Source organism: Myxocyprinus asiaticus, chromosome 20, assembly GCF_019703515.2.
Source record: "Myxocyprinus asiaticus isolate MX2 ecotype Aquarium Trade chromosome 20, UBuf_Myxa_2, whole genome shotgun sequence".
Lineage (NCBI taxonomy): Eukaryota > Metazoa > Chordata > Actinopteri > Cypriniformes > Catostomidae > Myxocyprinus > Myxocyprinus asiaticus.
In genome coordinates this window covers 35,646,325-35,661,098 of record NC_059363.1, presented here as the reverse complement: position 1 = coordinate 35,661,098, position 14,774 = coordinate 35,646,325, and the positions used below count along the sequence as shown (strand labels likewise).

Here is a 14,774-nt window from a genome sequence, read left to right as displayed (position 1 = left end):
GTGTGTGTGTGTGTGGTATTGATTTTTACTGTCTATAAGTAGCACAATTTATTAAAGGTGCAATATGTAACTTTTTTTCATGTAATATTCGCCTTTTTTTTTTTGCCAATGTGTGAACGTCTTGTAACGCAACTTGAAAAATGAGCCCTTCCCAGACTTCTTAGGTTGCCTATTAAAGCCTGTAGACTGATTTTCATGCGAAGGGAGCGGGTCGCTTTTGCTGGGAAAATCCAAAGGATGTGACATTTATGCGCGCTCCCGAGAGCCTTGTATCAGTGCTTCTCTTCTGCTATTCAACAGCGACAACAAACTGCAACACTAGGTAACGTTATCTCAGAGATGGAATCCAGCAAACGTCCGGCTCCCAGCACAACACCAACTCCTACACAAACTCAGAGTAATTCAAAAAAAAAAAAAAAAAAAATCAGTTATGCTGATTCACAGTAACTGACATAATGTTAATCTGTTATTATTCAGCAAGGTAAACTACAATAATACATTTGATTGAATGCTAGACAAAGTTCAAGATAATGCAAAAAGACCCATTCATTAGTGTAACGTAATTTGGTTATACAGAAAATATATACAATCTATAATTATAAAACAATAGTGCATCGATATATCAAAATGACAGTTGTGATGGAATCACATCAATAATGAATTGTGTCAACATATTTATAATGTACAGTCGATTTTATAAACAGCTACTGTCATCATCCACCAGATTTAGCTAACAGCTATTGATAAAGCTGGCTAACTAGCTAACGTCGACATAGTGGCCGTTTACACGACAACGTTTTCAACTAAAAACTGAAAACTTTTTATGCGTTTTGGCTGTTCGTTTACACGACAACGGAGTTTTGGGGCCTGAAAACGCAAACTTTTGAAAACGGGTTACAAAGTGCAAGTTTTTGAAAACGATGCCGTTATTATCTCCGTGTAAACATACAAAAACGTGTATTACGTGTTCAGTCTATAGGCAATAGCGCGAGTACTTCAAAATAATACGCGAGACATTCAAAACTACAATGGTGGACTACAGGACTGTGTTTGTGATGCTCAAGATTTTGAGTTTGATGCTTCTCCAGCAAAGTAATTGTAGTAAAAAAGCAACCTCATCGCCCGTTCAGACAAAATTGCTCGATGCTTTCGCCATCTTCATTGTTTGTATTCACCGCTCTGTGGAAGAATGCTTATGTGATGTTTAATTTGGAACAATAAATACATTAAGCACAGAAATAAATATTTTCTTTTTTTTTTTTCTTTTTGACAGTTGGTTTAAAAAAGATATTTTATTGGTGTCACAACTATTTAACAGCAATGGTAATTTACTTACACTCTGAATTTGCTGGAAAATATTCCTTCCCATTATCTTTTAAGGAATTTATGACTGTGATTGATGCTATACCTTTTGAACTTATTGAATTATTAAAATATAACATTGTTTCAAGACGGAATATTGACTTTACTGATAGGTTGGAAGGTATAAGTATTACAGATAAAAAAAAAATCTATCAAATCTTAGGAAAACCTATCAAAATTGTGCAGCTCCATCAGCCAAACATTTTTGGAATGCACAATTTCAAAATATTAATTGGGATGAAATCTTTAAAATTACAAGACGATATTGTGTGACCAATAAGATTCATGAGGTCTCGTTTAAGATTATTCACGCGATTTACCCTGTTAAACAAGTTATTGCAAGATTTAGAAAAGATATTGATTTAAAATGTGCTTTTTGTAACATTGAAATTGAAAGCATTGTACACCCCATTTTTGACTATATACAAAAATGTTCTGGTGTGATTTAGGATATTTTATTAAGATGAATACGGGTATTGATATGCATTTAAGGAAAGAGGATGTTTCATTTTATTTTGATAGTAAAATTGAACATAAAGCATGGTATATTATACATTTATTGTTGATTTATGGAAAAAAAATAATTCATAAATGTAAATGGTCATCACAGAAACCAAACTTCACACTTCAAAATAGAAGTATAACTTTAATATGTTAAAAGGAGTAAAAAAAACAGTAAAGCGCTAAAGAAAGCCTTGAATATTCCCTTTTGAATCTTAATATTATATGCATTGTATATTGTATAATTTATAGCCTTTTGAATTCTGTATATTGTCGATATACCATTTTGTTAGTTTTTTTTTTCTTTTAGTTTATTTCTTAAGCTTTCAGCTGGTTTGACTGTCATGTTATATTGATTAAAGCAATAAAAATGCTTATGTGCGCATGTGACATCGCCAACTACTGGCCTGGCATGCATAATACAGCGTTTTTAGTAGTTTTCGGGGATATGTGTGAACGGAGATCGTTTTGACAACGTTGTCGTCTGTACGCGAAACTTTTCAAAAACGCAAAAGGAAAAACTTTTCCGTTTTTATTACATCGTTGTCGTGTAAACGTACCCTACAGTCTCGCATAGTCAGACCTATATTTACACTTTGTTTTAGCCCTGTTCCAGCACTGGAGAGTCAAATATTATATGCAGTCTCAAAGTTTGTAGTAAAACAATCATAACTGTCTAATTTTAATTATGTTACCTTATCTGTCATCATGATGCCGGTGAATCACGTTCAGTCTCTTTGTTTTGGTCCCTATGGAGTGCGCACGATCACGAGCAACAGGCTGCAGTTCACTTAACGGCCACAGGTGTCATTAAAAACAAGGGTTTCTGAATCTTACGTACTGCACCTTTAAGGAAACTTCACATACACCAAAACCAACAGTTATTATGTTTGGGTGTGATTTTTTGTTTTGTTACAAATTCAGATGTATTTGGTAAGCCAACTTTGGCCGTTAAAATGTTAATCTCTAGATTATTATTGGATATTTTGTTTCCTTTGCACTAAACATTACAGATCAGAAGTGTTATTTTTGCAAAAGCAATACATTTACTGGGTCTGAATTACATTCATGTTTTCATTTAAAAAAAAAAAAAACATGCATCAAAATGTCAAATGTAAGGTGTGCAAGGTGTTTGTTCTGTGGGGTTTAAAGTGTTCTGTACCCTTTTATACATACTAGAGAGGACTACTAATAGCACACGTGTCATTAGCTCAACACCACCATCAGCAGCAGAGCTACACCAGTACCACCCAACCACCCACAGCCAGGCCTGACGACACTGACCACTTCCCTTTACAGATCACCAGAGACCAGCTTTGCACTAAAACTTCCTTAGCACGCACACACATGCAAGTTACATAGATTGTCAATGACTGGACAGTGAATAGAATTAAAACAAATACTAGTGTACCAAATAAAGCACTTTTCGATTTAGTGTTCAAACAAACGGTTTTCTATAAGCCAACAGTTCTGAAAATTGCTGCTTTATGAAATATAAATCATATTTGAGATGCAAACGAAAGTCATTTAAGGTTTAAAAGTGTACACAGGTGCTTAAATGTAAAACACTCCATATGGAACTGAAGTGGGAGTGAAACTGTCCAACGTGTGCTATTTGAAATGACACGGTCAAACTTCCTCATACTGTAAGAGTGAGCACTTTAAACCAGCTTAAAACTGCAGCACGGATGTTACCATGCAAACATATTTCTGTTCTTATTCATTGTCCATTGGGGAGTTCACCCTGTCCACTAACCACGCTGATCAGGCACAAACAGCACCTGTTTTCCTCTATATACACACACCACTAAGCACTTACAAACGGGCATATTCCAGCAAAACACGCCTTATGTCCTATTGTGCCTTTGTTTTAGTGTTCCAAGGGTGTCTGCACAAGGCTTTTGCTGAAACATCATGCGAGTCTGAGAAAGAGGGAAAGAATGAGATCATTTGAACTTTTGACCTCCAAAGTTATTAATAAATCCATATGCAGCACCCTAAATTCCAAGGAACTTGTGAAGATTATAAAATAAGATGCAGCCATGAGAATAAAGTTTGTGTGACAGTCACCTGATATCCAATTCACAGTTCTGACCTTGGGTGCTTTCACACTGGCAGTTTAGTTCGAGACAGAGCATGGTTCGCATGAAACATTGGTAATGTGAAAGCTGTCATACGTACCGGGGAGCGCACCCAAGACTACCTGTAGGAGGTGGTCTGAGTTCGGTTGCAATGGAACTAGAGCGCGATTCGCGTGAATGTGAAAGCAACTCGGACTCGGGTGCACACTCATTCAGGAAGTAAAGTACTCTGCGCATGCATTTTAGCTGATGACGACATCATTAGTTTCGACAACACACGAGGATCCATACATTCCTGAATGTCCCAAAAAAGTAATGACACCACAATGGTATACAACACTATAAATACTGTCTGTCTGTCTGTCTGTCTATACACCTTATAAATACTATTATAGGTTATAAATACAGGGTATAACAGGAGATGACAGTGGCGATAACATCACACTGGACACGAACGTAAGCGTGCAGTGTAAACAAAGATGCAAATGAATTCCTTGCAATCAGCTGTCTCCTCAAAAAACGCAGTTTGCGAGCAGCAGCAAGCCACCTTCCCCTAGACATCTGATGAGTTACACCATGAAGCGCACATATACACAGTTGTCATTCACTCTGCTGTGCATAATGGCACCAAAATAACAAAAAAACAAAAAGTATGATGAGTCACGTTGTGTTCTCCATGCATGTTTGGGATGACATAAGAAACAAAAATGGACAGGGGTTCAATAGAATCAAGTTAGCATGAAACCAGACCAATGCTGCGGGGGGCACCGGGAACAATCGCACTCGGAATCGGACTGCAACTAACGTGCCCAGTGTGAAAGCCCCCTTAGTAAATTCTCAAAGGGTGCCATGACTGAAAAAAGGTCGGGAAACACTGATCTAGCCAATAGAATATTTTAGAACAAAGCAAAGCACAAAAATGTAGATTCACTATAAAACATTTCGATTATTTTTCCATGACATTAAATATTTGATTAATTTCCAGTTCCACGACTTTTCCAGGTCTGGAAAACACTATTGAAAATTTTCAGGTTTTCCAAGACCGTGGCAAACCTGTAGTCTCACTTCTAAACTCAGTTTTCCCTCTATTTTTAAAAGCAAGTGTACTACAATTTCGGTAAAAATGAAAATTCTGCTGCTCAAATACAAACTCTCATAACAACTGTTAATATGTCAGCAATCAGCTCATTTCTGGCAATGGGAGCAGCTTATGTGGCCCTTGTGGCTTGGACTGATTTGAATACTGTCTTACCGAGTGTGGGAGATGAAAAGCGGCCTACTGGTTTAACAATCATACAAGATGGCGCTCAAAGCACCAAATCAACAAGTGAGCACAGCACTTGTTATTTACAGCTGTGTCAGCAAGAGCAGCATTTGTGCCGTCCAGCACCGGCCGCCCATTACTCTTCTCTGTATGCAACGGTTTAGCAGCTGTGCAGCCTTTACAGAGCAAGCGGGAGACATCCTGTTTTTAAAGCAAAATTTGCTGGGGGGGGGGGTGTATGGAACGGACCTGTTTCCAACATACCACTTCAAAACACCAGAGTGCTGATAGAGCTTATTTTAGATTAGAGATTAGAACTTAGACCTTGGGAGGATCTGTAAATTCCCGTACTCTCTGTTCCTGTGCAAATTAATGCAATGAATCATTCACCAAATAAACAGGCTCACAAACAAGTCTGCTGTTTAACATGTCCCCTTTAGAAAGATGTCCTGTGTGCAAACAAATGAAGAGGTCAAACATTAAACCCAATGCACATTCTTTACCAATTTGTCTACCATGGATTCCAGAGTTCTTATGGTGCAAATACACATGGACCACAACGCAACTACTCACTAAATGTGAGAATAAACTACTTGTAAAGTGCACTACCCAGAACAAAATTTAAAAAGCGAGATGAATGTCCTTATTTTCATCTGACTTTGATTTGGCTTCATAAATGACAGTGGAAACTCCCCTTACATAAATTCTTGGAAGACAGCATCAAACTGGTCAGAATAAGAACATACTAAAGCTTTTAAAATGACTAAGTTTAATTTGAAGAAGTAATTACATGGGTGTTTCTGTACACATTTCTCGAAATGAGTAAAGCAAAGAGGGGAAATGAACAGAATTAAGCATTTCTCTCAAAAATGAAAAATTCAGTCCACTCTACCGCAGGCACTACACTTGAAATGTAAGAATGTAACAATACCACATTTTAGAGACATATGTGTAAGTGAAAAACAATCTGGTCAATGCGTTTAGCCTAAATGGTAATGGGGCTACAAATGGCATCCTTTTCGACTTGGTTGTAAATCTAATCTCTTATTTTTAACTTGTTTTGAGCTACATTGCAATGCAGACAAAAACCTTTCAGCAACCTTTTGAGAGCACAAGACATCACTCAGTTTGATTATGCTAGTTTAAGTTTATCTCTATGGCAATTCTTTCATCCAAAATTATAGCCCAAGATTTTTTTTGCATAAAATGTTTCATGGTCTCATTTACAGGTTGATTATCATTGTATGTGAGTGATATCATAATTATGGCATGGTTTTACACCCGTTACACCACATAGCTACCTACAGTTAGTATGCTACAACCTCCTCAGCAAAACTGTGCTTTGCTACAGTAGATGCCTGGACAGCTTTTTTGACACATCTCAGTATAAAATGTCTTTAACCACTGATGGACCGTTTGTTGGAGACAAAACCCCAAACTCTCAAAGAAAGAAGCTTGAACTGAAGACAACAAAGATAGAAAACCTACACTTTCGAGGAAAAAAATATATAGAGAATCTTCATTTAGGAATGCTTTGTCATATTAAGCCATAGTCCAAGGTGAGTGACAAGTGTTTGCCACAATTCACAGAAAATTAAAAGCAAGCCAAACTCATTACGTTTCAAAGAGATAAATTTTTAAGGGTCATTTCAAACCAAAACAAAATGTTAACTGTAAGTCAAAATATGATGAATACTTGTTGGGAGACATCTGATTTGCCCCATACTGAGTTTATTTGTCCTAAACAGTCAGTGCCAATCGCTGTCATTAAGACTTGTAGTTAGACGTTAACCACGTTAAGCCCTCGTACAGTCCATCGCCGGTGGTCGCGCAAGAGGGCTGCACATACCAATTCCTATCCCTGATGCGGGTCAGTCCCAGCTTCTCCTGGATCTCATGCGGCTTCATGGCATCCGGTAGATCTTGCTTATTGGCGAAAATCAAAATGATGGCATCCCGCATCTCACGGTCGTTGATGATGCGGTGGAGTTCTTGTCTGGCCTCGTCGATGCGATCTCTATCCGCACAATCCACCACGAAAATTAACCCTTGCGTGCCTGTGTAGTAATGTCGCCAGAGGGGACGGATCTTGTCCTGGCCACCGACGTCCCACACGTTGAACTTGACGTTTTTATAGGTGACCGTCTCCACATTGAAACCGACAGTGGGTATCGTGGTCACAGACTGGCCCAGTTTCAGTTTATAAAGGATGGTGGTCTTCCCTGCAGCATCGAGTCCGAGCATCAGTATTCTCATCTCTTTGTTACCAAATATCTTCGATAGCATCTTCCCCATCTTGTAAACTGTTCATAAATGGTTACTTCCCTCCAAAATTGAAAGTATGATGAGTCAATCAAGACAGTTGACTTACAACAGAACTATGTGGACTGTTTCTTTAATATTACCTTGGAGGAATGTCAAATTTGGAAGTAAACAAGATCACAGAGTGTGTATATAATGTCAGTTTGAACATACAATAACAGTGAACCGATTTGTGCTACTGAACTGCTGATTACGTGACAGTACTGAACACTTACGAAAGGTCAAAGCTCGATTTGTTCAGCTGTTTCTCCAGTTGCGGGGTGATCCCTGTTTGAAAAGCACCACAACTCGATAATAATCCAGAAAAATAAGACGTAAATAGCGTTTTTCAGAGCTGTTCCTGTGGGGTTGTCAAGTACTGCGAGGCCTCTTTAAGAGCCTGCAGTCTTTCGAGACTTCCTCTTGGCGTGTGAATGTCTGTCTCGAGGGCTTTTCCACTTCCTTCCTCCCAAAAATGTAACCGGATAGCAGCCGAAGACGTTCAGGGGCTCGACAGTGATGAGTTATTTTAGCCGGCTGGTGGGTCTTTCATCTGGAACGTCTGAAGTGGAGCTGCATCGATTTCAACCGTCCCGATTTCGGATTGTGTCTCACGTGCCCCTGAGAGACAAGAGAGACTCAGAGGGAGTGCCAGAAAAGAGCGACTTAGCCTGCTAGCTTAGCCGGCCAAACAACCCATAGAAAATAGTCACTACATAGCTTTTACACAAACTGCCAATAGGATATGCGAAATATACTTATTAACAATGTGTTCTCATTCATTTTAAGTATGTTTCGGTTACCTGCGGAGGCCGACCATTCTCTCGCGGTCTCGACCCCGGTGCCCACTCCAACAATCAGCCGACTTACAACCGCCGAGTGCAGTGTGAATCTGGCTACGTCAGCGCGAGGGAGCGGAAATGGCTGCGCCGGCCCAACTGTCATAATAAATGTCTTTGCAAACGTCAAAACTGTGTTTGAGTTTGAGGAACTTATTTGTACAACAGACTGAAGAAAAATCTGCTGTAGAAACGTTATGCACAAATGTGATAAATTCTGAGATGCAGATAACAGAAATAGGGAAAATTATAGGAAACGGAATTAGAGATAAAATTACAACTAACATTACAATAGTAATAGCTACTCCAAAACAAAACATAATATATAAACATAAACATATAATAACAGATTTGTATTTGTATATTGTACATACGTATATATATATATATATATATATATATATATATATATATATATATATATATATATATATATATATATATATATATATATATATATATATATATATATATATATATATATATATCCTATTGTGTATTCTATAAAGACTTATTTTCTATTCACTTTTTTATTTTTATTCAAATTTTTTTTTTTTCCTATTATTATCTCTGTCTTGTTGTTCTATTGTTGTATTGTTTGTGCACTGGAAGCTTCTGTCACCAAGACAAATTCCTTGTATGCATAAGCATACTTGGCAATAAAGCTCATTCTGATTCTGTTTCCAAAAGTGAATTGAAAATAATAATAATAATAATAATAATAATAATAATAATAATAATAATAATATATTATTATTATTTATTTATTTATTTATTTATTTATAAGATCTTTGGTAAAGCGTTTGAGCAGTAAAATGTGTATTTATGAATGAGTTGTGTTTGTTGACAAGTGTTTGTTGACTGAACATGATGATATTAGTTTCCGCTTAAATGGACATCATTTATAGGCTATTTTAGTAACTCTTGTGCTATTAGGTATAGTGTTATTATAATAATAATAATATATTATTATTATTATTATTATTATTATTATTATTATTATTATTAGAACACTGCATCAGCCTAATGTATTGCATGAATGGACTACTATGTGTAAAAGTAAAGGTGAGAAATGTAAGTGTTGCTCTGAATTTATTCTCTGTAAATGGAAAGTCCGAATGTAAATGTATTCAATAGAGCAATTTGTGAGTGTATTTCTACATCCACATACATCTGTTCATCTCTACTAATTTTTTGGCCGAGGACTTTTGTATTGACAATGATTTTCTTTCCTCATCTCTAACGCCTGATCTTCTGATCTCTGACGCAAATACCTCAGTCAAAACAAACCGGAAAAGGTGTGGGTAAGGATTATGCGCCACCTCCTTAAAGTCATTGGCGTGTGATATTTTCTTCTTCATCGTCTTTTTCGCACTTTTTCTGATCTTATCTTCATAATTTTATTTCTTTAATTATAGTTATTATTTTATTTTATTTTTCAATCAGAGACAGCATGAGGAGGATGGGGACTTTGCTACATTGCATAATATGGCACTGATACCAATTAGCAGTGTTGCATTTCAATATAAAGAAAAATAAATTATTAACAGTAACTTACATACTACTAATGTAATCTATAATAATAATAATACATTTGAAAATAAGTTATATTATTGAATAAATAATATTATTAATAACATATAATATAATTAATCATATTTAATAATATTAAAGATTATTATAATTATGAATAATAATAATAATCATCATCATTATCATTATAATAATGACAGGGTAGACAGAGTAACACTTTTTAACCCGAGTGCGTCAATAAAAAAAAAAAAGTTACATAGAGGTCCTTCGAGGACAAAATGTCCACGTCATAAAACTGCCATTATAATATTATGTGTTAATGTTGTTTTCCACTTTCAAAGAGTAAATTTTTTTTGTAACCAACATCAGTCCTGATCATAACTACCAAATATTCATTCATTTTCAGGATTTTAACCATTTAAATGCCAGTGTGTTTATATAATGCCACTGTTGTTTTTTATGAAACATAAATAAAAAAAATAAACACAAATATATATATATATATATATATATATATATATATATATATATATATATATATATATATATATATATATATATATATATTTTTTTTTTTTTTTTTTTTTTTTTTCATAAGTGGAGGGGGGGGGGTGGATTATCACAGTCTGGGATATGTCAATGATTAGCAACAACATTGATTTTGCATTATTATTTTTTTGTGCAGTGTCAGAATTAAAAAACAAACAAAAACAAAAACAACTCACACTCAGGACTTTAGAGGACAAAAATTTCCATGTCAAAAAACTGCCATAAAAATATTATATATTAATATTATTTTCCACTTTCACTGACTTCGATTTTTTAACCAACATCAGTCCTGATGTTATAGGTCATAACTACCAAATATTCATTTATTTTCAGGATTTTAATGTTGGTGCAGCTATCCTTATGAGGACTCTTCATAGACATAATGATTTTTATACTGTATGAACTATAAATTCTATTCCCTAACCCTACCCCTAATCCTAACCCTCACAAAAAAAAACTTTCTGCATTTTTACATTTTCAAAAAACATCGTTTAGTATGTCTTTAAAGCAATTTCAATTGTAATTACCAGTTTGTAACCTAAAAAAATGTCCTTGTAAACCACTTAAACCCGCCCACACACACACACACACACACACACACACACACACACTCACACACACACACACACACACACACACACACACACACACACACACACATATTTCTCAATACACACATACAAAACACACTCTGACATCCATACCAACACACCCACACAATTTTAGCTGCATCATTTATTCATTTGGCCTGCAGTGCTCTATAACACAGCAAACAGGAAAAAAGCATGTATTTGCTCCATAGGCTAAACATGAGAAAAATGGCGCCATCTGGTAGAAAATATTAAAAAATAAAATTTCTCCAGAATGAAAGCATAATATCATAGAATTCATGATTTTATGCTTTAATGGCACTGGGATCAAATATTGCAGTTTCAGTGGGTTTCAATGGGGACATTTTGTCCTGAAGGTCCTGAGTGTAACTATTTTGTGTACACAGTGTATTATATAGATGTATTTTAGGAACTGTGGTTGAAATATCAAAATTCCCCCCAAAATACACACCTTTGGCTAAATTTATGCCGTTGGCATTAACACAGCCAAAATGACCTAAAAAACAAAAATGAAAAAGACAAAAATGTCCCGAAGGTCGCACAAGGGTTAATTTTTGCTATACTGCACAAATACTGGCCAAACACTATCTATCTATCTATCTATCTATCTATCTATCTATCTATCTATCTATCTATCTGTCTGTCTGTCTGTCTTTCTGTCTGTTTTACATATATACATACATACTATATATACATACATACAGTATGTGTAATATATATTTGTGTAGCTGGCTTTCTACCAATTAATTTGATCATTTATTTGTCTTACTTAGCTAAGCTTTCTGACTGAACGGGCATTGGCAACCATGTTTCTTATGCAGCAGGTACAGTCGTAACACAAGGTTAAATCAATCCTCCGCTGATCACCTAGCGTATTTGCCTTATTTTCTCAGTGACCTTACATCCTAATATGGCCCAAAATATGTTAATTATAAAAAGACAAATCAATAATTGCAACAAGGTAAGTGTCCTTTCATGATAATTCAGGAAGAATGTTTTATTCACAATGAAAGAGGAGTAAGAAATGGAAATTTTTTTAACAGATGTTCCCCAATAATTTCTCATCAATGTGGACTATGTTCTTAAAATTTCCCACACAGGAAATTTCCCTCAATGTGAATGTGCAAACTGATTATGACAGTTCAAACTTACATTAAAATGTAGAAATCTACCTTTGATTAAGATCTGCAAACTTACCTGCTTTAAGGGGGAAACAACATGTTAGTCCAGTTCAACTTTCCAGTGAAAGTCTGTGCACATAACCATGGCATCTAGTGGCCCTGATCCTCTGGCTTATCTCCTACAGAGTTGCTCCAGTTTTGATCTACCCACATCATAGACTTGCTAGGATTCAAGAGTTTCCATTTTCTGAAGGGCAAATTTGTCTTTATTCTTACTGTGTGCTACTGCCTAAGTTTGATTTGAGCAGTTGTCAGAGCACCCCACAACTGCTGAACTGCTCATTTTTACAAATCCCAATATATTCTTCATCAGTGGTTCCCAGTTTGGCCACATCTGCCCCACATGTCCTCTCAAATTAGGTTTCTTGATGGAGCCTGGTATCCTTTACTGCTTCAGGAGTCTTTTTGATCTCAGAGAGGTTCTCAAGAGCATCAATCAGTTTGTCAAATGAACTGAATTAAATTAGCCAAGAGGTTTACTTGACACCTAGGATTATGAATGCAAATCCTGTGATAGGGCATGGTATATAATCTGGTTTCAGTTAAATGGCTACATCTACTGGTAAGAAAATGTATAGATATCGTCAAAATAGAGTTGTATTTTCATGTATCAGCTCCCAAAAATAAAATATCTGACCAGCCACACCTCATTCTTTATATCCATATGTTATTCATTTATGAATAAGTAAACCAACCAGATCTCTACCAGAGATTCAACTGGATTCCACCTGAAATTCGGCAAACAGTACAGTACTCTATGTTACATACAACGCAAATGACAGCAGTCAGTGATAAAAGCAAAGCCTTTAAAAAGGATTTTAAAAAATGGTTCAGTGTTTTGATGCATCAGTACGCCGCACAGCTTTATCGTTTTCCATCTATGACTTTATTCACACGGTTGAAAAAGCAACTCTGAAGGGACAGGGTCAATAAAATCATTAAATATACCTTAAACAATAACACATAAACCTGCCCAAACATCTCTTGCTTAAAATAGCATGTTTTACAGTTTTAAAACCTTTGTTCTTTCCATGCAAGGATTGGATAAAAAATAAGGTGATGAAATGTTAAAAAATGTATGATGACCATGTCATTTTAATGACTGTGTTATAACCTTGCAACAACAAATGAGAAAATCTTTAGTTTCAACCTCAACGCATAATTTACCTCCAAACTGAAGCTATGCTTAAAAATGTTTTTGCCTGATATAAAACATCTCTCATGCCTCATTAAATAGCATAATATAGTAGCTTTTGTCAGTGTCAATACGATTTTTGCATTCACATGGCAAATACGCATCACTTTCTCATTGCTCAAAGCAAGTTGTGTCTCTGACAAATGAGAGTAAATGAGAGTAAACTTAAACCTTATCTTTTTGCTCATGGTCAACAGGGCATCCTGCATGTGCATGGTGACTATGATCCTGTTTACTTGTTTACACCTGGTATTAAGATGTGTTTCAGGTGATCCAATCACAAATGGACAGCGCTAAATACAGGTATAAATGTGGTCCAATACATTTTGTGATTGCATCACTCAAACCACATATGAAGATGGTCAGAAACGCATGTGACCACATTGCGTTTGAGGTGTAAACGCTAATGCCTCCTGATGCTTCCCAGACATCAATGAAGCACCACCCACTCACTTGTCAATCAACCACTGCCCTAAAACAAGTGTACGTAACTTTGGCAGTTATGTGGGACTTTGAAAATAATAATAATAATAATAATAATAATAATAAAAATAATTTAAAAAATGCACCAAAACAGTACACCGTTTTCCCCCCCACGTTCTCTTTGTCTTTTTACACTTTATCATCATGCAGTAATGTTGTAGTAAGTGATGTGTGCACTCCTGAAATTGAGACCCACCCCTCAAAATCCGAACAAGCGGTCCCAGAAAACGCGTTTGAACGACCAGGGCAGGGTTGCACCAGCTGTGCGTAAGTTCTCACGTAATTTAGGACGTAAAGTTCACACTAAGCGCTTAGTAACTACTAGTTAGTTTGTAACTAAGTCAGTGCTTAATTTGGTTGCACCACCTGTTCTTAAGGCAAGACTTAACTAGTAGGTCGTAAGCGCTCCGTAATGTGATGCGTAGTCGCATAATATGACGTTTACCTGTATTGATCCAATAAGCAGCCTTCAAATTTGTACACAGAAGTATTAAAAAGCAGTGCATTTCAGTTTTCTCGTTAGGGTTGATGTTCAAACCTTGTTTGCTCACGTAACTGTCAGCTGTAGCCTATAAATTAAATCCCCATTAAAATACGATACCTAATAAAAGTACATTTGATAAATAGTATATTTGCCCTGTGTAAATAACAATAAATAGGAACTGTATCTAAAATAAATAAGGAGTGATAAATAAATACTAATACAACAGGCTGGAAAAATAGACATTTATTCATTTTAATATCTTACATATTTCGTATATGTTGACACTTGACACGGGGCGACGCACCCTGAAAACTGCACCGTTAGATTGGTTTCGTGCTGAAGAGCTGCTTAAAAGTACGTTTTTTTTCTCTCTCATAAATGTAAACGAGT

At 35.9% G+C, this 14,774-nt stretch overlaps 2 protein-coding genes across 5 annotated transcripts in view; one reads left to right on the top strand and one right to left on the bottom strand.

Moving 5' to 3' along the window:
- Positions 1 to 14,774, top strand: part of LOC127411220 (60 kDa lysophospholipase-like) — a 164,278-nt gene that overhangs the window by 89,532 nt on the left and 59,972 nt on the right. The window lies entirely within an intron of this gene.
- LOC127411242 (ADP-ribosylation factor 6) lies at positions 1,191 to 8,455 on the bottom strand. 3 transcript variants are annotated; one of them, XM_051646659.1, is made up of 2 exons: positions 8,313 to 8,455; positions 1,191 to 8,130 (listed from the first exon to the last, which is right to left on the bottom strand). In XM_051646659.1, the coding sequence occupies exon 2, from the start codon at positions 7,501 to 7,503 to the stop codon at positions 6,976 to 6,978; it is 528 nt and encodes a 175-aa protein (XP_051502619.1). In that variant the 5' UTR covers positions 7,504 to 8,130; positions 8,313 to 8,455; the 3' UTR covers positions 1,191 to 6,975. The 3 variants fall into 3 exon arrangements, with proteins under 3 accessions (XP_051502619.1, XP_051502620.1, XP_051502621.1); XM_051646660.1 differs by having other exon boundaries at positions 1,191 to 8,187; positions 8,313 to 8,379; XM_051646661.1 differs by having other exon boundaries at positions 1,191 to 8,183; positions 8,313 to 8,334.

Excerpts from the sequence above, each read along its gene's own strand:
- LOC127411242 (XM_051646659.1), bottom strand. The coding sequence starts at position 7,503 with ATGGGGAAGATGCTATCGAAGATATTTGGTAACAAAGAGATGAGAATA.